Here is a 24,332-nt window from a genome sequence, read left to right on the forward strand (position 1 = left end):
TTACTTCTAGCTTTCCAGGAACGGCTGAATCCTTTCTGGAGTGATTGGTACTTTGCATCATGGGATCACTTCAGGTTTTATTAACTGTGTGAGAGAACTTACCTTTGGTTATGTTTTTTATGCCTGTTTTCTGTGGATGCCGAAGCTCTAGCACATGGAACTAAGTTCTTGCTTGGCAGAGGATATTTATGATACTCATATTTCTTTTCTATCCCTGATCTATGAGATTCCTATTAAAATGAAAACATAGTACATACCCACAAATTAACGTAAGAGCAAAGCTACCTTCTACTTGGTTAAACTTCTGTATTATTGTGGGAAGTCAGCTATTTATGGTGAATGAATGTTTGTTATCTCAGAGCTGGATGCAGCTGTGATGCTGACGGGGGAGGATGGGTGGCTGCACAGCAGTGCAGCTGCTGCTTCTCCATCTCATGATGCAGAAAATGTCAGACTTGAAGGTGGTAATGGGGATTTTGCAGCACCTTTAATTTACTCTCCTCAATAATTCTCCCTGTCACCCCTTTTCTAAGACTAGAACTGTGTGACTGTCAAAGTGGAATAAGACATGTCTTTTATCCTCTTATTTTGCCACGATTTGTGTATCCGATGAGCACTTAAAATGTATACAACGGTTGTGTTCTGCCCATTCTGTGTATCTCAGTAGAAACTGTTGTATATTCCTCGTTTACTCCAGAAACATTCATTTTCATAAACTCGTTTCATCCTCTAGTTACCCTTCAACTATAGGCATTGGTTGTAATGTTGATGTTAAAGATTAGTCTTTCTTTTAATAGTAAAGTATGTAATTTTTTAGTTAAGCTGAATTTGGAAGAAAACTCACTCAAGCAAGTAACTGATAGTGTTAGCTCTCTGGTTTTCGTAGTTTTTGTTACAAATGTTTTTTCTTATTTAGAATTCTTGGAGTAAAGTAAGGATCTGATTATTGACACTGCCAAAGTATTTCAGTTTTTTTTCAACTGTGGATGCCAACAAAAAGTATTCTTAGACTAAGCAGATGGAAAAAGGAGGAAAAAAGGCAACTTGGAGGTATGTCATGCTCAGATAGGTAGAAGCCGAGTTCAGATTTCTGGTATGGAGGGTCTGAGAGCCTTTGCTATCTGAGGCTCTCAGAAAAGGAATTGAGGGTTACATATTTGCTAGAGAGAAGCTAGATGAGTTAAGTCTTAGTCTATATAGGTACTTTCTTACCTTGCGGGGAATTTCATTATAAGAAAGGGTGACACAAAGTGGGGCAGGGCGGGGAAGGAGGAAGGATATTTGGATTAGAAACAGAATGGTAAGCAGTACCAGCTAGACACAACCAGCAAATGGTTAGGATCAACCTAAGTTATCTTATTTTTTAGATAGGGCTGGTCTGAACTACGAACAGCCATAAAGGCAAAGCACGGGTATCTGTTGCAGAGGCACAGTGAAAGCTCTAAGGCTTGGATGAGTGTTGTGATTAGAACAGTGGAACAAGAAGATAATTTAGATGACAGTTTAAAAGGATCTGAGCAGACAAAAAATTTAAATAGTATGTAAAAGGTGGTAAGAATGTGAAACAAGTTTTAACTCTGTTGAGAGTAAAATTGGATCTTACACCTATTTGCGTAGGATGAGGAGATGAATCGTTGAAGCAGCTTGGTGGCATGTCTAGAAAGATGGCTAAGCTGAAGGCTGAAGGCACTCAGCAGCTTCCCACAAATATACAGAAGAAAAGGCAAAGAGTTGATGGCTGGAGTGTTGACAAAAATTTGAGAGACGTCATACACATTTACTGTTTTTATACTGAGAACCCTCATGTCCTTCATCTATTCTGGTACTCTTTGGCACCCAAAGATAAGAGCGTAATGGGAGAGAAAAGGGAGGAGGATTGGCATTTTTAGGGAGAGAAAATGAAGACACCAAGAACAGCCAAGCTGTATGCTCAAAGAATGATATAAATGAGCTTTAAAAGAAATCACATCTTCCCTATTTTATAGTGTAAGAGCTCATTAAAATTCAGGTGGTAGCGAAGAAGAATAGGAAGTTTCTGGAGCTCCTCTTCGAAAGGACCTGTCAGTCCAATGTGGCAGTCAGCCTTTTCATAGAAGTGGGAAACCTGACAATGCTGCTTACTGGAGAACAATGCTGGAGGTAAAGAGGACTGAGAGGAGAGAAACAGTAAAAATATTAGACTATCAGTATTATGGAGCCCCTGAGTTTTGAGGTAAAATGAAAACCATAAAGCTAATTCAATTCCAGCAATGTCCTTAACATGCTCTTTAGTAAACAAATCATGCCAAAACTTTCTTTATAGGCTTTTTAATCTCCATCAGCTTAGGATCTTTACTGGCTCCACGAAGCAAAATACAGAAAAAGGGTAGCAGGGGGAAAAAAGAGGAAATAGCTAGCAGTCAATATATGTTACAAGTTTGAAGAATTGTTAAAAAGAACTTGGCTATGAAAATCAGTGTGGGATTTATAATCAGCAGGATCTCTTTACAGGTAGGCCTGTTGCAAAGTGAATATTTTGAATACTGTGAAGCCATCTAACTTATCCTAAAGAAGTTCTCTGGTCATGGGGTTGTATGGCTTGGCGATACTCATTTTTAAAACATCTTGTAGCATGCTGAAGAAGTTTGAAGAAACTGCTGGAATGCTAATGTAGTAGCAGTATTTAGAAAGGTAAATACAAATCCTTGATGATATATTTACATATGGGACAAAGTTAGGAGGAATTGCAAGTTAATGACAAAGGCAGATACGTAGGAGTTGTGGTCATGTGCTAAGCTGCACCCATTCGAACAAAATAAGCTTGGTTGTATTCAGAAATAAACTTACATATTTTAGAGGAAAAATGTAGCCTGTAGCTACAGAATGGAGGACTACATCCTTAAAAATGGTGACTCTGCTAAGCTGGTTAGTCACAGTGGGCAATCAGCTCATCATAAACTATTAATTTAAAGCTGTGGCAAAAAAGTGCCAAACAGGGGATTGATGAGTAGAAGTGAGTGGTGGAATTAACGGGCAACATGGCACTCGTGGGACCGCAACAAAAAAATCATGAATTCAGATCTGATGTACACTCTTCAGAAAGAACACTGGGAAATTGTAATAGGTTTATAAAACAGGTGCACGATTCCAAAACTGCAAAATCCCTTACACGAAGAGATTTAGCGTTAAACTTAAATCATTTAAATACCTTCACACAGCACAAAAAGTGGATATGAGAGACACTATAATTATTAGCAATGCATATTACATGGGTCATGCCTGAAAATAAAGCCTAACAAAGGGAAGGTACATGCATTAATCAGTGAGTGTGTTAATTAGCAACCAGTTGATTCTCCATTACCTTTATCATCTGCTGATATCTTCAGACAAAGACTCTTTGGAAGATACAGTTTGGCCCAACATGAGATGGGCATTAATCAAAATCAGGTTATTAAGCTTAATAGAGAGATAACTAGATGCAATTCTATGGCCTCTGCCAGGTACAGGAGTTCCTATAATTTCTGAAGTTAGCAGAAGTTTTGTCACTGATGTACAGAGTGAAATCTTTGTACTGTTGAAATTAGAGCAACGACGCTGTATTTCAAAGACTCTAGGTTTTGAGCATATATTGTTTGTAATCATGAAAACCTGCTATATGATCATTAGTCATCTGTTTTTGCAGTTATACAGAATTGCCTTTTCCTGACTAAAGGTGGTGTTTTACTTTACAAAAACAGATAATTGAAAACATCAGAAATGTAAAGTATCTTTGAACATGTTTTTAGAGAGTGTTCACTTAATCCCATGGAATTTAGCAGGCATTTTCCTGTTTAAATATCTGATTTAGTTTTAGTGTTCAAAACCCTATCTTATTCTTGAGAGCTCAGCGCAGTATTGACCGTGAGAAAACACTGGCTCAGGAAGGAAGGGAAGGAAGAAGTAAAATTTGAGGAAAGATTTATCACACAGTTTAATTTATGATAATGTCAAATGCAATTGCCTGTGTATTGCAGTCTCCAATGTAGACTCTACTGTGTGTGACTGAAGTGGTTAGGTTTTTTTACTTTTTCTATGTGCTTTGAGAAATGATTCGAGAGAAAAACCTCTGCTTTCTGCAGGGAGGTGCGGTGAATTGGTCATACTCACAATGTTAAAGAACAGAGCAATATTTCTTTCTACTGCTGTTTTAGTAATGTTAAGTGAATGGTTGAGGTAAATGTGGCCTTCTAATACGGTGTATGTAGTTTGATAATCTGGGTTGCATTAATACTACTACTTTGAAAAGAAATTGTGATGAATTAAAAGGACTTAAGTCTACTTAGTTTTAAGGAATTTAGTTTCTTTATAAAGTAAAATTGCAGTATTACTGTCTAATCTCTCAGATGTTGATCATTGTGACACATATGTCTGCAGATGAGATGTAGTTAATTAGTTTTTACCCGACACTCCTATGGTTGCCATGTCACATCGTGTAAACGTGAGCAGCAGCATCGTGGCCTGGGTGCAGCGAGGAGGTGTGAGGTGAGCAGGATTGGGCTGGAGTGCAAGTGACTCACTTTCCCAGGTTAACGTTCTCCTCCTCAAAGCTTATCATACTTTGTTACTACAGGCTAATTTAGATCCTTAAATTAGCAGCTGCTTTAGGGAGAAGTTTCGAGATGATCACTTTTATTGTTTCGGTGTTTTTAGTTTTATGTCATTTTACTCTCTAGGGAAGTTGTTCTCTTGAGAGTTGCTGGGAGGGGGTGAGGACGAGAGGGCTGGGGAAGCGGGTTAGTGCTTTGTTAGATTTCTGCTTTTGAAGCAGAAGGAATTGAATTGGTTGAGGCAGTAATAAAGTTGCGAGAAAGAGTTTATCCAGTGAAGGTGGCTTTTCACTGTCCACATTTCGTTGTTTTTGCATTTTTAATTAAATAAGAAAAAAAAATGAAAGAAATCATTGCAACGGTACTGCTTAGCTTGATGGAGTAGAATTAAGCTCAGTTGTTTGCTGTGCAGATGCTAATTCATTTAGAATTAGAAAGTAATGTTGTACAGGACTTTGTCTTGTATAGTACTGTATATAGGAGATACAGCTTGTCAAGCAAGCACAGCATTTTGACAGCTTTTGATTATAATATTGTGATGCTGTGTTAGGACTTGGTTGTTCATTTTTTCCCCAAAGCTTTTGGCCCGAAAGGAGCAGAACTCTTTTATCAAGACTGTGGGGTCAGTGGTATCTAATCTTTTGTGATGATGTTATTTAGCAAGGCTGGGGGCCATGTTCATGAGTGCTAGTGGGAGTAGGAAAGGAAAGGATGCAGGGACCTTTGTAAAGGGTGGCTGGAAATTATCCTTATTACTGTTAAATATTAATATTCTGAAAATGGCCATAGGCCCCATTTGAGGCAGCAGGTTTAGCTGTGCTGGACAATTCAGTGTTTGCAATCATCCTCACTTCATACACCTCCTTTAGAATTTATAAAATGTACAGCTGATGTTTAAATAAAAATTTAGAAGGGAAAAGCTATGTGTGTGAAGGTTAGCTTTTCAGTGAAGAATATGCCATTTGACTAGATGTGTCAGCATGGTTTGCAGTGAGTGCTGTGACCCATTGACAACTTTTTCTTACTGTCTATAGGATAGGAATGGTGTTTCTTTTAACGTTTTCTTAAGCAATCGTATCTGAATGTGTTGCCTCCTGAGTAATACTCTGAGTAGCCTGTGAAAACAAATAGTAGAATACAGTGAGTTCTCTTAAAAGTAACACCGTTAAAAAGGAGTAATAAAAGTAACATTCTTGGGTATTGTGTGTTTATTAGATACCTGCTTATTCCGACCTTTCTAAAATTCATTGTTTCATGTTTGATAGAATTGTGCTTATGGTACTTGAGAGCAATCATTTCCTCAAATGTGTATTAAATTATTTTTAGAGACTGTGTTTTTAGAGGGATGCACAAATGTGTATGGCCTAAACTATTTTGTTATCTGAAGTGATGCATTTGTCTAAAAATAACCCCCCAAAATCTAGCATTTCATCCACATAAAACTCATGTTGAAAAGGGGACTGGGGGACTGGGTATGTTGTGAAGATAGCCTGGTGATAATGATGGGGGAAGTTGTGCAATGATACCTTTTGGGGAAATGCTGGGGGATTGCTTGTTCTCCAAAATATCCTGTGAAGATGGGACGGTAAGGTTTCTCCTCGTATATATTTCAGGACATTGTTACGAAAGCGGCTTCTTTGGCTCATGAGAAAATTCTTTTAGTATCTTTCTGACTTGTGCTCTTTTCTAGCTGACAGTCCCAGGTCTCCCAGAGAAGACACCCCGACTGGGAGCATGGATTCTCTTTCTTCCCAGTCTCCGACACCTGCCTTCTCTAGCAGCCCCCCCGGGCTCCTGGATGGAAATCACCTTATTATGGACAGCGGAGATCTTGCAGGCTGGACAACAAATCTGTAAGTAACCTGAATATTAAGTAATGATTTTTCCACTAGTATGATTGTGCACATGAAACACATTTCCCTTTTCAGTTTGGTGGCGAGTGATTTTTAGAAATTACATATAATTGTGTTTTCTTCTGCTACCAAAAGGTATGTGTTTATATGTTGTGGTGGAGCTTAGAGGCTACTTGAATGTTTGTAGGAAAGAAATGTTCTTTTTCTACAGAAACCTAGTGCATTTTACTGTAACGTGTTATAAAATTGTAAATGTTTTTTATTCAGGCAATGAATATGTAAGTTATTCTGTGTATGATGTATTACCCTAGTTTTATTTCAAGACTGTTAAGCTACACTTAGATGCAGGGTTATTAAGATTTAGGGCCAAATTTTGTGTTTGGATAAATGCACTGCAATGAGTGCGTGCTCAGATGCTGTTATCTAAGAATGTTATTGTTGTTAATCTCTTCTTAACAAATTAAATGCCTGTTCTCCAAAGAAAATGCAGTCTGTCACTTTCAGTAGACTCTGTAGATGTTCAGTTTTTGAGCATGACTTCAGTTTAGCAAAAATTGACATTACAATGTTAGTCTTATCTCTGTAATACATATTCAGGTTTGATACACAAAAAGCTGAACATAACTTGTTTTTTAAATAGAAGTTGAACTTGAATTGAATTCTCTAGTTTGCTATTCATACAAACTTTAACATATCAAGACAAGGTTTTCCAGCCTTCAGTGCCAAGAATATGGAAGGAGCAGGTCTGGAGAAAGGATTTGTTACAGATATTTTCCATAATGGTATTCTGAGTAGCCTGTTCTGTTGATGAAGCAAGTGTGTAAAATATATGTGTAGGTGTACGTAACACATGAGAATATGTAGATAGCCATATGATGGGTTTATATTTCTATGTGCACACACAAATAATTAACTGTTGATTAGAGTACTTAGTAGCTAGAACAGTATTTTCTCACATGTGTTGAGAGAATTCCAGATTTATAGGTATTTTACGTAAATGTGGTCTCTTCAGTAGAGGACTGAAGTTACTTTTTCCTTATCCTCTTGTACTGTCCACTAGTAGAGGGTAGGATTAACAATAATTTGTATTTGACGAAAAGAGGTGTGGAAAACATGCTGTAGGTGGTATAAAACTGGAATGAATATGAAAGCAAGCATAGCTAATTAAGGAACATAGGGTTAGCAGAACACTGATAATGTCACTCCAGAGAATAAAAGAAGGAAGTGTTGGTTTTATCCAGAGGTTTCAGGAACTTCAGATGTTTAAGGGAACATTGCATTTTTCCATTTGTTAATTTTCATTGAAAACTATACTGTACTGCTGTTTTGGAAACTTTGTTTGATGGCTTGAGGTTTTGTGCTCCGTTGGAAAAAGTACTTAAACAGATCTGTTTGGAAGGAAGAAAAAAAGTGCATGGTATGTGCACCTAGATTATTTGTCAAAAGCAGTTTTTTTTCTTCCACTCACCTGTCTGTGAAGTTTGCTTAAGAGCTACCTCTGTAACAAGCCTGGACAGTGACAGAGAGTAGTCTGTGAATGATACATTCTTTCTTTCCTCTACTTTCTCACACCAAATTGGCTTCTCTTCCCCTTCTAGTTCTGATGACTCAGAGGGCCTTGCCCTGACAAAAGAAAACCAAACCCAAAACAAAACCCAAACCAGCCCCACTATATGAATGGCAGAGGTAGATGTCAGCAACCGAGAATGTACTCGGTGGACTTCAGCAGTCATTGTGCATCATGGGGTCCTGTGGGCAGGGAAAGGCGGTGGTTGACTTGCCATTGTGTAGCTGTGGTAGCTCTCACAGCTCCAGGAAATATAGCACTAGCTGTTGAACTCTGCTTTGCTCATAGACTATTCTCACAAATTTGACTATCCCAGAATTAGGTGGAGAACAATTCTTTCTGTTTGTGCAGGATTTCAAAATGTTTTGCATTTTGTGCCAAATTGGAAAAAAACCAATTCTTAAAGTCTCAGTATAGTCTCTGAAACGGTCTTGCAGGTCTTCACTGAGCTACAGTAAATATCATACTGAGTCTAGGGGAGATGGAAATACAAGAGGATCTGGTTTCTCAAGTTTCTGCTGATGTTTATGACACATGGGTGTTACTTGTAAGAGATCGATCACTATGGAGTTATGTAGTCAACAAGGTGATAGTGACTTATTTGTGGTAGAAGAGTTGCTTGTATTGTTTCCTGGGGGAGGGATGTTGCATTGTGGGTCAAGATATGTCAGATATTCCAAGGCTGGTTTATATCAGCAGTTTGCTTTAAGCAAGAACATGTGATGGATAGCAAGAATACTTTTTGTGGTATTTGTTTTCAAGAAAGGAAAAGCTTGTTTTTCCTGGATGATAGCTGTTGTCACCATGATGTTTCCTGGCAGAGTTTTTTGTGATGCATGCCCTTTCCTTGTCCCACCTTTAAAAACAAAAGGAGCTACAGCTTCCAGCATGGTGAGAGGAGCACCGAATGAAGGCAAATACACCCTTACCTCCTGGCTGGCACTAGGAGGGCACTGCATGGCCAGAGTGGTGAAAGAAGCTAAGAGAGCAAGGGCTATACCACCGATTCGAAATGTCGCACAAAGCCCTGACTGCTCAATTGTCATGTCAGTATTTAAAGATGTACTATGCATACGGCATAATTGGAAGGTGATGTTTCACATATGTGCCATTTTGAAGCCCTGCTAAGCTGTTGGTTTTCATGTCTGTAAGTGTGTGTCTGCCTGATGCTAGATTTTCTTTGAAAGCTCTGTGTGGATCAGACATATGCCCTGCGTTGTCATGTACTGCTGTAGGGGTAAGTAGAGAGTTGGGTGATGGTTGGCTGTTACTGCTCATGGCAGCGGTGGTTCTCAGTGGAGACCCAAGTTTGTTGTTCTAACATTACCTTGCACCCTAAACTTTTTTCCACCTTTTTCCTGAAGATATTTTTAACTTCACACTTCCATCTAGAGCCAAATACTAAAAATAAATACATTTTATTTTTACATACACTCTACGGTAGAACATACAGAGCTTTTTTCCCCTGTCAATCACAAAGTTACAGAGAATTTATATAGTCACAGGATTCAAACTCCAAATAACCCAGGATGGGCAAATTACCTTTTCTGCTTGATGGAGCACCGTGTCATAAACATGTATTATTTGAAGATTCCTTCTATCCAAGGATGCTTAGCGCAAGCTAATCGCAGATGTAGACTGATAATTATGGTAGTGAGCTGGATCAAGTATTCCTCCCATGTAGTGCTCTCCACTGATAGGGGCATTTTTTTCCCCTTTAAGGCAGAGCAGCAATGGCGATCTCAGTTTAATGTTAACCAAAGCATTTGCATTCTTTCTTTTTCCTCTCTGCTTTAAGTGTCTGTACACGCTTGCACTCAAGCTACAGAATTAACATTGTGCACCCATCTGTCTTGCTCAGGTTCCACTGGAACCACTGTCAAAGTCCGCTTTGCTCTGACAGAAGTCCAGGTGGTTACTGTTTCTGTAAGGAGAGCATGTTTCAGACTGTTTTGGGACTGACGTTGTTACAGTTTCAGTTTCGGAAGTACAGCAGTACGTTCTCAAAATGCTCTTTATTTCCCACAAAGCCACAGTTGGTTCTGGGGAAAAAAAAAGAGTTTCCATGTTAAATGCACCCAGTTCCTTGCACATTCCTTCTAATTCAGATTGCCACCATAGCTGGTGTTCTGAAGGTAAGCAGTGTGCTCTAGATAAAATGCAATTATCTGTATAGTCATTCTTTAGCAGCTTTCTTTGATCTGTTATCTTCTGCTATTTGAGACACTGGAAAATAGGCAAAATTCCCTGTTTCAGGAATTTGCCAATATAGAAGTCTGTAAAGTAAAATGTACAAATACCATGATATTTGCCATGTTGTGCCATGGGTTTAACAAGTAGGTCATGTATTGTTACATTTTATTCTCTCCATACAGAATAGATACATTTTTTTGAGTTGCCCGTAGTATTATTCTGACCTGGATTTAAATAAAACCCCAACCCTAACCAAGCAAACTTCCAACCATCTTTTATCCATGGCCATCAGTTTCCCCCCAAACTGTTGTCTACCCTACAGTTGCAAATTACTTGGGGATTTTAGACTCCACGATCCACCCTTTGCGCCTTCTTTCACAATTGCTTCAAACCGTGGTTGATCCGAGGAAGGGTTATTGCTAATTTCTCATGGTGAATGAATTTGTGTCATCTTCTCTCTTTCTTCCCTAGTAATATTTTTGCTATTTCTTCTGTTCTGGAGGCTGCTGCAGGTTGCTGCTCCGTGCAGATTCTGTGCCAACAGGCAGTCAGTTGGCAGGGTTGGTAAGGAAAAGTATTCATATAAAGGTGTCACCAGAAGCACCAGGAAATCTACTGACGATAGATGAGGGGAAGACATAGAGTGGAAAAGGGAAGGGTGAATAAAGAAAAACACCGTGCTGGAAATTCAGGAAATAAAATGAGTTGACATACAAAACTGAGCCATCAAACCAACAGCGAGGGGAAGAGGAGGACAAAAATACAAACAAGTTGTGACCAATAGCCCATAGTAGTAGCAGTAAGAGGGAAATTTGAATTTATTCCCAAATTTCATGGAGGAGGGGAAAAAAAAAGCAGTAGGAGAGAACAGGGCTTAACAAGAATAAAAGGTCAGGAATTAATTACTTAGGATTTGCTTATAAAGGAAAGTAGGTGCTCAGTAGGCTATAGTGTGAGTTTATAGCATATAAGACACTGTACGCTCCTTGTGTGAATACTTAGTGCTGTGGCTGCTTTAAAAGTGGAGGAAGCCTGAAATTTTGTGTAAGGATGCACTTAATGCAGTATGAGCTTTATAGTGGTGTTGCAAATTGTTTGGCAATTTTTGCTTAAGGTATTGATGTTGCTACTTTTATTCTCTTTCTCACTTCCCCAGTTAGTGCATGTGAATCTGGTTTGTGGGGTGGTGGTATTTGTTTCTAACGCTTTTTTGGTGAAGACTGTAAACCAGCTTAATTAGTTCCCTTTATCCACCTCATAGTTGAGCCACACAGAGAGTTAAGCCAATGTTTCTGTGAAATACTTTATGGCATCACATCATAGCATAGAAGAGTCCACACAGAATATTAGTGTGAAGCATGTAATGTAATGAAATACATCCACTGGCTTAATTTCTCTGTCCTACGCAGCTTCTGGTTTTCCTATTGCATTTGCCCAAAAAGTAAATAAATCTGCCACATCTTTTTTGCAACAGGCTTGATAGCTCTTTGCTGGAGGATGCAACCCTGACATTACTTTCTGCCTTCCTGATTGGCACTGAAAAATATGCACCTTAATCACTCAGATTTTTATTCCTGTGGTGTATGAAACTCAAATGTTTAATCATTCAAGATATGTAGTTTCCAAAGAGCAGTTCAGGATTTCAGGTACTAAGCAGCTGACTGCCTTTTCTAAGCTAGTCCCCAAGCTGTTTTGATAATAGTGATGGTCTTGGTTTTGGAGATATGTATTAGAAGGGGTTATGGATAGCTCTTAAAGTGCAATTGAACTGTGGAACAATAGTCGATCTTCCCTTTTACATGCAGTTGAAAGCCAGTGATACATGATTTAACTTTCATCCTATTATATTATGGCTTTACACATGCAAACATCTATAGATACAGTGATAGCTAAACTAGGTATGTACATCTGTGTCTAATAAATATATCTAAACAAGTAAAGGTACAGTGTAAGTTAAGAGTCTGTAGAAGACAACAAATTTTTTCGTTAATGTCCTCTTGTAGTGAAGTAGGTGATAGTGCAAAAGATGCAGTATCAGACATGAAGTGATATAATTCAATTAAAAAAGGGCCAGGGGAACTTTTTTGCAGCTGTTGTGGTTTGATTATAGAATTTACTGCATGGCTTTCATTACCTATATAAAAATTGTTTTCAGTCTTTGGCCTGTTTTATATTGTTTAGGTACTATTAAGATACTTTTTTCCCAACTCTGTTTTATTATGCATTAGAAATTATTACTTTTGAGCATAGTTTTGGGCTTTTTAACATTTATAACTAACCTTCTCTATGCCAAAAAAAGGTAATTATGGTAACTGATGTCTCTTTGAGAAATGGAAGCATATTGTGTCTTAAACCATAGGACCTTGTATTTGAATCCATCTGAAATTCCAGGTGCTGCAACAGATTTTCTTCAGAGAAAATATTACTTACTCTGTTTTGGTTGTATGGCCTGTGTACACTCAGTTCCCAGTGCATTTTGATTCTCTTGAATCTGTGTAAGGCTTGGGCATGGCCTGCTTCCATCTCCTCCTTCCAATTTCTGCACCTCCTATGACTGTTCTGACTGAGATATTACCTTTTTACGTCTAGGCTAGGTATTGGACTCTTGCTCCCATGCCTGGTCTCATATGTGTCTGCGTGCTCACATCACTAATGGTTCTTTTTTCTGAGGTGCTGCTTTGACAAGAGGTCCTTCCCTGCAGCTGTAGAGCCTATTTCTTCTGTTCCTAGCAGAAGGGGTCGTAAGGCAGCTACTTGCTGGTATCTTAGAGGGAAAGGAGATTGTGCCTAACATGGCTCTTGAGAATATTGAGTTGTCTTAATTCACAAACTCAGGCTACCTGCAGTAATTCCAGAATTTCAGAGTAAGGACTAGTTTCACTCATCTTAACCTTCAGTAATCCAGATGATGGTGTTCATCAAGCTCTTCCCTGACTTCCCAGTGGGCCAGAACCATTTCTTGATATGAGGTCTCTCTTATTCAGCCTTTCCTGGAGTGCTGGCTATAATGACAGCTCACCTCCAATGGATTAGTGTAGGTTTCCCTTATCACAATGACTGATATGTTGAAAGGTGGATTAAAAGTCACGTCCTAAAAACGTTGTGGACTGCCTTATGTCTGTTTTCACTTGACCTTGGAATGAACCAAAAAAGCTGAACACTTGGTATGTGTTGTAATTAATATTTCTGAGGATCTTTTTCTGGTAAGGAAAGATTTGTTACTGTAACTGGCCCATTGTTGTCATGAGATCTATTTGTGCTTACAGTACAATGCCCTATGCCAGGGCTTATCTACAGAGCTTACAGACTTACCTCTCACAGTGCTGGCTTTTCAGAGTCGGGTCAGTCTCTTCCTTTTTGGGTGGAAGTCCCCTGCATTATCTGCATGATCTCTTCTTCATTGAGATCATGAAAACTAATGTCTTGTTCCTCAGCTGGAGAGTTCATTTTTGGGATCTGAGACTGCAGGGTCTCTGGGTTTCCTAGGGAGCTGGAACATGGTGACTTCTGATGGTTGTTCTGGATGAATGGTGCAGGATATAGGGTAGCCTTCGTCAAGATGATGATACCGAGTGTCTGTTGACCTTGCCCCCTCCTTTTTCCCTCTCCAAGACTTTGGGATTTTGCAACTGGAGGGGATGGAAAGCATCCTGTCCCTCAGACCTCTTCAGTGTGTATATGAGTGGGGGTGCACGGCTCATTAAAGCAGTTACATTTCTGGGCTCAGAATAGTAAGATGCATAGTTTTCAAACTGAATCCCACCTTGGATGCTGCTGTAGGAGCATGTAAGATACAGCCCTGACAGTCCAAACACTGAAGGTACTCAAAACTCAGAGGAGAAATAGAAGCATCAATGAAAATGGCTTTTCAGGAATATGCAAGGGACCGATGGCAGAGGAAATAATCCAGTCTTTCATTTCTTTTGCAGTTGTTCTTTATTGGTTCTCCTGACACTAAAATACTCTGTTACCCAGCTCAATGGTGTATACGTGCTACACTATGGGCATCATTTTTGGGTTTTTAATACCCACAAAGGCTTTGAAAATGGTGGTGAGAGCCGTGCTGCACAGCATCCTAAGTGCTTTCAGTCTTTGTGACCAGGCTGGGAAGAAGCTAGTTGTTCTTCGTGAAATCTCAGGCTGTTCAAATTCCCGGTGAGCAAACTGATGTTAAAAGAGCCGTCAGATGGCAAGGGAGGGCAGAAATAGTGGTGTTCAGCACATAACAGAAGCCTTGAAGATAGTTATTAATTTTGTTTGACTGCTGAATGAATTCCCATCAGCCTTGTTAGACGTACATCAGTAGACTGCATCCATAGTCTCCTTAAAATTGGAATAGTTCCTTTTTGTACTTTCTGGCAGTGGTGTGAATTTGCAATTTCAAATAAATGATGAGTGACTTCAGTTTCAGTGTCTTGAAAACTTTTTATAATATCTAATGTCATCATCTTATTTTAATAACAGAAGATGCTTTAACAGCTGCAGAAGGCACAGTCCAGGTATGTAGCAGTGCTTTTCGCTCATTATGCTTATTTTGCAGTTTGTTTTTGTTTCAGCTGCCACCTCTTCAGTGACTCAGCAGTTTGAGAGCTGGGTTTAACGGAGCAGGCTTTTTGTACCCTTTTGTTATGCAAGCAGAGCAATAGCCCTCATTTTGCAGCTCCTTTGAAACAGGCATAATATAACTTAGTCATGTGGTTCATACAAAATAGACTTTGCCATCTCCTTGTCTTCCAGTGGGCTAGCCAGCTGGGCTTGACAGCAGCACTGCTGTGTGGGTACAGGGTAAGCAGTATGTGTGCTCGGAGCAGGGAGAGATGTGGATGTAACCACTGTGATGTGCTGGAGTTTCTTTTTTATTTTTTTTTTTTTCCCCCTCTCTTCTGCACTTTTTTCTTCTTTTTTTTTTTTTTTTTTTTCTTTTCTTCTCTTTGCATGATTCCAGGGAACACAGCCCCCTCATTTTTTTTTCTAAAAGGAACAGCAGTATGCTGTTCAGCTTATAGATGTACATACTGTACAGCTTATAGATGCACATACTTCATTTTTGGTTTGTCTGAATTATCATTTAAAAATGCTTTAACTTAGGACAGCTGCTGTAGATGTTAGTTTCAGATTTACCAGACTGGCGTGAAAGATCATTTCACTAATGTGTTAGCTGCTTCACTGAGACTTCACAATCCAAGTTTAACAAAACTTCTATTTCAGTGCTGGCTGATGTGCTCTGTATAAATGAGGCTTCAGGAACATTGCATGTATGCTACATACTTTAAATTTTGGGGGTGGAGTTTCTTTTCGGAGGGAACACGGATGAGGAAATTCTGCCCTTCTCTTTTGTCTCCAGCTTTGCTGCAGCTATAACATTTCTAGAATTTCGTCCATGTATTTTTATGCCCCCCAGCCTCACCAAGGCATAGGGGTTTTAACATGCAGGAAGATCATTGTCTGGTGGTGGACAGTGTTGGATTGCATATTGAATCAGAAATAGCCGACACCTTTTGATATACTGTGTCATCTTATAATGAAACCTTTTAAGAACACTTTCATTGAGTTTATGTCAACCAGACACTGTGATACGACAGCCATGGGGCTGCCAAACCCGTCTATGAAACAACCCTTTTTTTCTCAAGAGTTGCAGTGTAGATTCTTTTCACAGAGTCTCTTCCTCACACTCAAGATAAGAGGCTGCTCTTTAGCTGTGTTACCTTAGGAACCAGCCAGATAAACATCCAATAAAATCTTGTTTTCAGGAGTTTGTTTCTGAATATCACTACAAAAATCTGTAGCTTATTTTCAGTAAGGCCATTTCCCCCTTCTCCCAACGTCCACTATGCCAGACAATAGCATTTTTTCTCAGAGAGATGGTTATGTCAGGCTTTTTTTTTTTCTTCCCTCTCCTCTCCTTCCCTTCCCACAGGAAATGCACTGCCTTCGTTTTAGCCCTTAGGAGAAAGGATTTCTTCAACATACCTTCTTAAAGTTGAGATGCTATATGATAAGATAGGCAATACTTGCTAATATATCATCATCTTGATACACAAGGCATTCAAAGCTTTACAGCAAGGTAACTTTGCTATCACAAGAATCTTTTCAAGAAAAAAAAATAAAATCCAGCAGTTTGTTGCTTACACGCCACAACATTGGAACTGATTTTTCCTATTGAGTAAAACCTTCTGTTTTAATAATAAAATTAAGTGGTTCCTGAGACAGCCAAGTACAGTAAATAACTTCTCCCCCCAAAATTCTAGAATGTGCTTAATATTTAAAGCTATTACCTTTTTTTTCTTCCTAACATGGTGAAACTATTGCTATTGAAAAATGTTTTGTTTCCCCCCGCCCTGCTGGATCCTAGAGTATGATCTCTTGCTCAGTAACCAGGAGCTGAAAGTGACAGGCGAATTCAGGAGCCATGCTGCAGTGCTTTTGCTACAGCTGAATTGTATTAAGGGAATTCATCAAAAAGTGGGGGAGGGAACAGCCCAGTGCTCCACGTACCTGTACTTCTGAACTTTTTTTCCACTAGAACTGTTGGAGTGGCTCAGAATTCATAGAAAACCTGCCAGTTTTTACGTGCTTTCATATAATGCTGCCTGGTAAAGGACAGTGTAGTCTTAGTAGTTAATAGATTACCCTTCTTATTAAGTCTCTGTAACTTGAGAAATAAACATACCATGACATGGATCTGAACATTTTATTTCATCTTCTGTTTCTTTATTTGCACACCTTTCCTCCCTTTTTTTTTTTTTTCCTTTTTCTTTCCTCTCCAAGTCTCAGCGAGAAACCATCTGGTTTTTATTCCAAGTATTCTTATGAATGACTGTTGCTTTCCTGGGTCAGAGGGTATCTTTTGTGTCTTCTCTGTTCTGACTATTGTTTTCAAATCATTAATCCTGTGTCTTACACGCAGACGGTGTGTGGTGTTCTAGAGCTGATCAAGTAAGTTCATAGATTAATATGACGCATGTTTCAATGAAATATCTAGTAAATGGAAGATTTTATTATTCACTTGTTGAAAACCAAACAATACACATTTGAGGTATGCACTAGAGAAGACGACTTAGTAGAATATTCTTGAATCATGATTAGTTTGCATTAGAGACATTTTAATACTCTATTGGCAGTATACTTGGCATATTATTTTTCTATTTTCTGTAGTTTTACAGGTTTCAGAAATGAGCCTGACACCAATCTTAATGCTGGAATTGATTTGAATAAATAAGAGCACACAGAAAATGTTTTTTCTTTAAATATCAGGATTGTTTTAACTATAATACTTTAGTCTATGCAAGTGGGATACTTTTTTTAAGTCACTTTGAAAAACTTTTGTCTTAGGTTCACCTTCTATGTTACTGAGTTAAAATTAATTTGCACGTATACATTATATACAGAATAAGGGAGAAATAATCTACTTTCTAGCAAACTTTACAGACTTTACAGTACCATTGATAAATTTTTTATCCTCAGTATTTAGAGAAAATAATACAAATGCTGGTGTTAACTTTTTTTTTTCTTTTCTGAATGAAGTCACTTTTAGCGGAAGGGTTTTGTTTTACCTGAGGAAAATTTTTCAATGATTAGATAAAAATGGGAGGAAGCAGACAAGTTCAAGTAAAAGTAAACCCCAAAATCATGTAGGTGCTGGTCTTCAAAGGTATGCAGTTATTGGAAGATGTAAATAATTGTGTAGTGGAAGATTCGGAAGTGGTGAAGCAGACTAGATGTCCTCTTTCAAAAGTTAAGCATGAAATATGTTTCTAGTCAGCACAATCCAGCTTTTAATTCAGTTTACTATGATGATTCCTTCCTTTATTTGGTAAATCTGATAGTTTTAAAAGCAGAGCATGTTTTGATAAACCCTTCTGGTCATGATTCCAGCACATTTAAGTTTCAGTTTTATTAGTGGAATTAACTGCAGAATGCTGTTTTCATGTGCTGTGAATTCCAGTTTTCATCCAAATGCTGCCTGACACAGATCCAAAGGAAAAACTATTGTCTTGTTAAATTAGGAATGTGCCATTCACCATTTTGTAATGTACTAAATTTAAAAATTAATAATCAAAATAAATGTCTGCTTAACTATGTAATTGCTAGAATGACTATGAGATATATTGGCTAGGAAAATCGGTTTGTAGAAGTTGAATTTGGTTGTAAAGCATTTTATGCAAAGCAACGATAGTGATACTTTCTTCTAGAAATTAAATATCCCAGTGCACAAGAAGAGCAAAATCAGCTATTAAGTTAGGGAACTGCTTTCTTTTATTTATTTATAGTTATAACTGGGGTGATTGTTGATCCCTTTTTTGCTTTTGGTCAATCCACCTTGATTAGGTGTGCATTTACACCCCCACAAAAACCTTCTTGACTAGATTCCTAGATTTTGGTGGTACTTTGCAGACTATGCTAAGAGGTTAATCTTGGAATAAGACAAACTGATAAATGCTGTATGGTGAAGTCTGTACTTCTGACTGATGATTCCTGTGTGAAAGCTGTGTGCAAATTATTTTAATTCTGTTTCTGCTTAGAAACTGCTTGAAGTCCATCTCTTTGTTCCAAAGATATGCTGACATTAAATGTTTCGACTATTTGTTGTTTTGTCCATGCATTGAAAGAAGGCCTTCCAGTGCTGGAATGCTTTAGTTCTTTAAGGTGTAAAATTAGGAACACCCTTTATGTCGGGGAGGGCTTTGTATGTTTTATAATGACTAATAAAAGTTTTAACTTTGGCTGCTATTTCTTCTCCTCTTGTGGCAACTGTGTGTTCAGTCATTAATTTAATACATATTTGAGTAGCATGTTTGTGAGGGCAGCCACTGAGGCAGTATCTACGTAGTTATGCGAATGAGATCTCAATCCAGAGCCAGCGTCGTGATCCCAGTGTTGTAATAGCTGCAGCCTCTTTTGAAATCTTCCCAGTTGTACATGCCTTAGTACAGCACTGAGAAGATTTTTAAATAGATTCATCAAAACTCGTAAAGGCAAAGTGGCAGCTCAAATAATAGCCTGCTATATGCAGTTTCATTGTATCTGTCTTTATTAGTTAAGGAATGTGGAATTTTGTCTTTTTATTGGTTATGTCATACATCTCAGGTAATTCGTCTTAGCTTAGGATGTAGGGCATGTAGGAGAAATACTTTCAAGGAGAAAATGCAGAATCATACGATGGCCATGTTTGCAAAAGCAGCTCAACATTATTACTGGTTTTGAATTTGCGGATCTAACCAGTTATCTAGCTATAAAGATTCAAACATTTTGGTATGAAAAGAAATTTTATTCACCTTGTTAATTCTGGCTTGAATATATTTCCTCTTAGTCCTGGTCAAAGCCGCCCGTCGATGGTCTCGTGGATGAATACTCCATCTGCTAACCCTGCTGCCACAAATACTGCGCCATCCACTTTCTTCTTCCCTAACCCTGCCGCTGGGAGTGACAGAGCAGTGGAAAGGTATGATGTACGCTTCAACTTTTGCTGGTTATTTATTTGCCTCCTTTTTTCTGTATCTTTTTAAAAATACCTAATTCATGTCTTCCATAGTATGTGAATGATTATCTCAAATCAAGAAATGCAACCTTAGCAATTTTTACAGAATATAACAACTGTCTACTTTGTCTTACTTTTCCTTTTGAACACCTTCCTTGTAGAAGGCACCCAGATTGAGCCCGTGGCTTGTTGGTTAATACAAGCAGACTTTGATCTGGGTGGTCAATTCATAGAGTCTGTCTACTGCAGTGATTCTCTTACAATGTCTTTTAAAATACAGATTCTTTCTTTTCCAAAGCCATCCATGCCAAATTTAAGTTTCTCAACCTAGCCGTCTTGCCTCTGAAAGACTTTCTCATGTCTTTACCTCTCTCTGTGGTTTCATTCTTTCCTTTCACTCCTTTGACCTGCTTTCCTTCCATCCTGTTTCTGCTTCCTTCCGCGTTGTTGTCGATCTTTTGAAGTATTTTCACTTTTTCCTTTGAAGGTCTTTACCATCTTAACTTTTTCCTTCAAGTTTTATAGTATTTGCTTTTCTAATTAAAGTAGTTGGGTATATTCATAAATTCTTTCCAACACTTGGTAACAAAATTCCACTTCTCATTACTGGTCACATTTTGCACCAGAACTGCATTGTCTGTTTGACTGCGAGTTCCTTGGGGGCAGGGAGAATCTTTCCCAATGTTTTATGTGTAGTTGTTGTTGCCTGGGCTCAACAAAAGATGATTTAATGGTGTGGGTGCTGTGTCTAAACAAAGCATCATTGGGCAGCAGCAAACTGTCAGTTTGCAAAGGCATGATTAAATAAGACGTGCCAAAAATACTTATATATTCCAAGATCTCTGCTTACGGTACTTGGAGAAATGAGTACTTTGGACAAATTCATATTGATGGCTTATTACTGAGCACCCTGAGAACACCTCTAAAAGACTGCCTGAAATGTTAGAAATTTTACTGCATTTAGGACAAAACAGCATCTCCAGTAGTCTAGTAATGTTGTATTGTAAACAAATATAAAAAGCAAATTCTGTACAGTGATAGTGAAAAGCTGAGTTGGAAGATTTGTGAAGAAACATTTCAGAAGATATCATGAGGATTAGTCTGTAAATTAAGTATAGTATACTTTGCCTACTATTGATTTCACTGCTGATTAGCACTTGGCAAAATTTTAACTGTAGTTGAAAGTTGAGTTTAACTATCATAAAAATAAGTGTGCATAAAGTTGGGAGTATGATATTCAGAAGTGCCAACAGTAAGCTGTGAAGCTTCAGCTTTGGCATTTGTGTGTATGAATGATAAGCCTGTAATGATGCATGTGAGATGGCGTTTAAAGTTTTAGTCATCTCCAAATGAGAATGGAGAGAGAATGGATGAGAAAGGAGAGTGTCTTCATAATAGTAAAAAATGACTATAACTCATAATTTCATTTTTCAGCGTTGCCCACCGAAAAGCAAGAGCAGTTTATCCATGCGAAGCAGAACATAGCTCTGAATTATCATTTCAGATAGGAGCAATTTTTGAAGATGGTAAGTACTGCTTGAGTAAATACAAAACAATGAAAAACAAATTGACAAAACTGCTAAAATGGCTTTGGATAAAAATGCGAGCCTAACTGCTATTCTGCCAGCGTTGCTGATGGCACACAGTTGGTGACGTAGAAGATTTCTGGTACGCAGAAGCTACTTAGCATGTACTTAGCACTGTGAGGCAATGCCTTTGATTTCTGGTCTAATTTTTCAGCGGCATTTAAGTGTGTTGTAGTACCAAAAAAGGTTATTCAGCAATAGAGAAAAACATCTTGGCCTATGAAACGGTACTTTTTGAAATGTGAACTATCATTGTTAAATAACATATGGGCTTTCATTTAAAGAAAAAAAACCTGTTTAAGGATTTTCAAGCAAGCAGAGCTCCAGGTAAATCAGGTGACCACCAGAGAGAAAAGGGAGTGTTTACTTTTTGGATCAGGGGGTGCCTTGGTGTGTGTATGTACTTGCAGAAAAAGGAATATTCACTAAGGCGCAGAATGAAGGCCTGTGTTTAAAGATTTCTGTGGACCCAAATATAGTATTACATATGAACATCCAGAAGGTGATTCCTGTGCTCAAGACTCTGTTGCTCCTCAGTGAGCTTCCATGGCTCTACTCTTCAGCAACTGCACAGGGACTTCAAACTGATAGAAATGGTTTTAGTTTTTAAACCTTATGCCAATGACTACTGTAATACAAACTCTGAAGATGCAGAAGATGACATTAGAGTGTAGTTTCTTCCTATCACAAGCAAATTCCTATTATAAGAAGGAGATGGTATGGAGTGGCTCAACAGGGCCTGGACAAATTCAGCAATTCTTGTTACTTGAATGCAATTTAATAATAATTCTAAGCAGAAATTAATTCATAGCAGCAGCACAGTAAGACCATTGTTTGTTACAAGACCTTGACAAAAAATTACTCGTATACTAAAAACCAGAAGATGCTTCAGTTTGGCCAAATCTTCATCCTAGTTTTGTGAAGACTGGGGGATTCAAAGTAATCTGAGAATTACATCCCTAAGAACCTTGTGAGTACTGAGACCGGTATTTCAGTCTTTCAGTCTGTTTAGAGGCAGGGGGCTAGTAAGAGGCATCCTGCCCTCTAAAGAATCTGGAAATTCTGCAGTGATGCCTGTTTTCTTCTCATCCATTGTCAGCTTTTAGCTTGCTACCAAGTCAGAAATCTGATATGTGCTTTCCAGGGGGAAAGTGGTATTTAATTCTGTATGACCAAACACACTTAGGGGATGTACTGCCCAGTCATTCAAATAGCACATGTGAGAATCTTTGGTTGGATATCCAATAAAGGGGGAGTATTCCAAATTCCCAGTTTACATCCAGCAGGAAAAAGAGAAAAGTACACAGTCTAAAACAGTTGGAAAACATCAACCTGCAGGCATTAGAAAGCTAACTAAATATGTCTTGTATTTCCCAAAATGCACCCTGTTAAGTCTGTTAGCACTGGATCAAAAAGTGTGTGTGGGAAAGTTTTTCTCATAAATGAAAATCTTTTTGTTCTGTCCTTTCCAACCCCAGTAGAACGTTCCTGATTTGTTTAACAAGCTGAAACAAATGGGAAGCTCATCAGAATCTTATTTCTTTTAGTATGTATAACAAGAACAACAAAATCACAGTCATAGACATCTCCTTCCCCTTCTTTGTGATGCTTATTTTAAAGCAGACGGAGCATAGGACATTCCTGTCCTCTGCATCCTCCCAAACAAATAAATAGTAAGCCTGGTCCAGACTTCAGTTCTGCTTTTTTTGCAGCATAAGGTGGTCTGGGGTCCCCACTAGGTTGTTGCCTACTAGTACCCACTTTACAGAATCATACTTGATGTTTCTTATTAGAGCTTCCTTGCAGGCAAATCACATCTGAATCAAGTTAGGTGGGAAACCTTTTAAAGATGAATTAGCTAAATGATTGCTGTTTTTAAAGTCTATAGCACCAGTTATTTTAATTTAAGTTTTTTAAAACATGACTGATAGGGATCTTCAGCAGACATAAAACTGTGTATAGGAAAAGAAGTCTAGTGCATGGGGGATAAGATCTGATGCATAGAAGAGAGACATTTCTAACACAGAACAGCAAGGGTCGCACACCTGTTGTGTTGGCATGGGGTAAGAAAGTCTTTCAAGAAGCAGTTGCTTCTGTGTCACACGTTTGTGTGAGAGCAGTGTTAAGATTCTTTTCTTGTGTGAAGAGATCGCTAGAAGTTATGGCAAAGCTACCATGGTTTTGGTGCATTACAGCCTCAGCTGAGTTTTTCAACTAGAGAGTTGGATTGTCCACGACCAAGTACAGACTCATGGGCAGCTGTGGAGAAATATTTCAACTGTAAGACTCTTTTTCCATATCATCATACAAATAAGGTTGGAAGCTTGGGAAAAGGTTACATGGGTTGCATATTGAAAACCTAATTGCAGATTTCCAATGGGAAAGATCACATTTCTTTAAATACATTTGTTTTGATTTATTCCACTGTATCCTGGTTGTTTTATAGGCATTGTCCTTGCCCTGCAGGGCTTTCAGCGTAACGTAGGCTCTGGACTGGCAGAAGAAAGGAGGAGAGCATGCAAGTAATAACGCAGTAACAGGACATATGTAGTAACTTAATGGTCATTCCATAATGGTTCCCAATAGATTATTGGGATAGATGGCTCTGTCAGTATAGAAAGGTATTCTCATTAAAAGTGCAGACCAGTCTCCATATTTGAAACCTCTGAAATGCCTTCACATAGGCCTCTTCTTCTTGTGCTAGGCACCCTTGTGTCTATGCTGGGATCAGATTCCAGTGAATCAATTCAGGTTCTTTAGTTACTCAATTTAAATTCCCATATGCCCTAATAAAGCCCCCAAATGAAGAATTAAAGTAATAATACATCAATTCTGCAGCTCTACCAATAACCTTAACTATCAAAGTGACAACGCATCAATCAAGTTGACGTACAGCTAGTATCAACCATTAAAGTAACTGTTAAATTAATGTCTACTAAAAAGTGCTGCTTCCATTAGTGAAGGTTTTATCCGTCTCTCTCCACCCTGACTGTCTCACTTTTCTAATCCTGTCTCTTTCATGTCTCACTGTTTGTTTGTTGAGTTTCTTCCTTTCTCTTCCCTCTCTTTTCTGCTTTGTTTCCTTCTCTT

The 24,332-nt window shown here is 38.4% G+C and overlaps 1 protein-coding gene across 5 annotated transcripts in view; it reads left to right on the top strand.

Moving 5' to 3' along the window:
• Positions 1-24,332, top strand: part of ARHGAP10 (Rho GTPase activating protein 10) — a 160,324-nt gene that overhangs the window by 122,563 nt on the left and 13,429 nt on the right. For all 5 annotated transcript variants that reach the window (XM_075709175.1, XM_075709180.1, XM_075709176.1 and 2 more), the window contains 3 exons: positions 6,256-6,418; positions 19,489-19,620; positions 21,091-21,182. In XM_075709175.1, coding sequence (XP_075565290.1) covers positions 6,256-6,418; positions 19,489-19,620; positions 21,091-21,182 — 387 coding nt within the window. The remainder of the gene's footprint in view (positions 1-6,255; positions 6,419-19,488; positions 19,621-21,090; positions 21,183-24,332) is intronic.

This window comes from Pelecanus crispus, chromosome 4, assembly GCF_030463565.1.
Source record: "Pelecanus crispus isolate bPelCri1 chromosome 4, bPelCri1.pri, whole genome shotgun sequence".
In the NCBI taxonomy this organism is placed as follows: domain Eukaryota; kingdom Metazoa; phylum Chordata; class Aves; order Pelecaniformes; family Pelecanidae; genus Pelecanus; species Pelecanus crispus.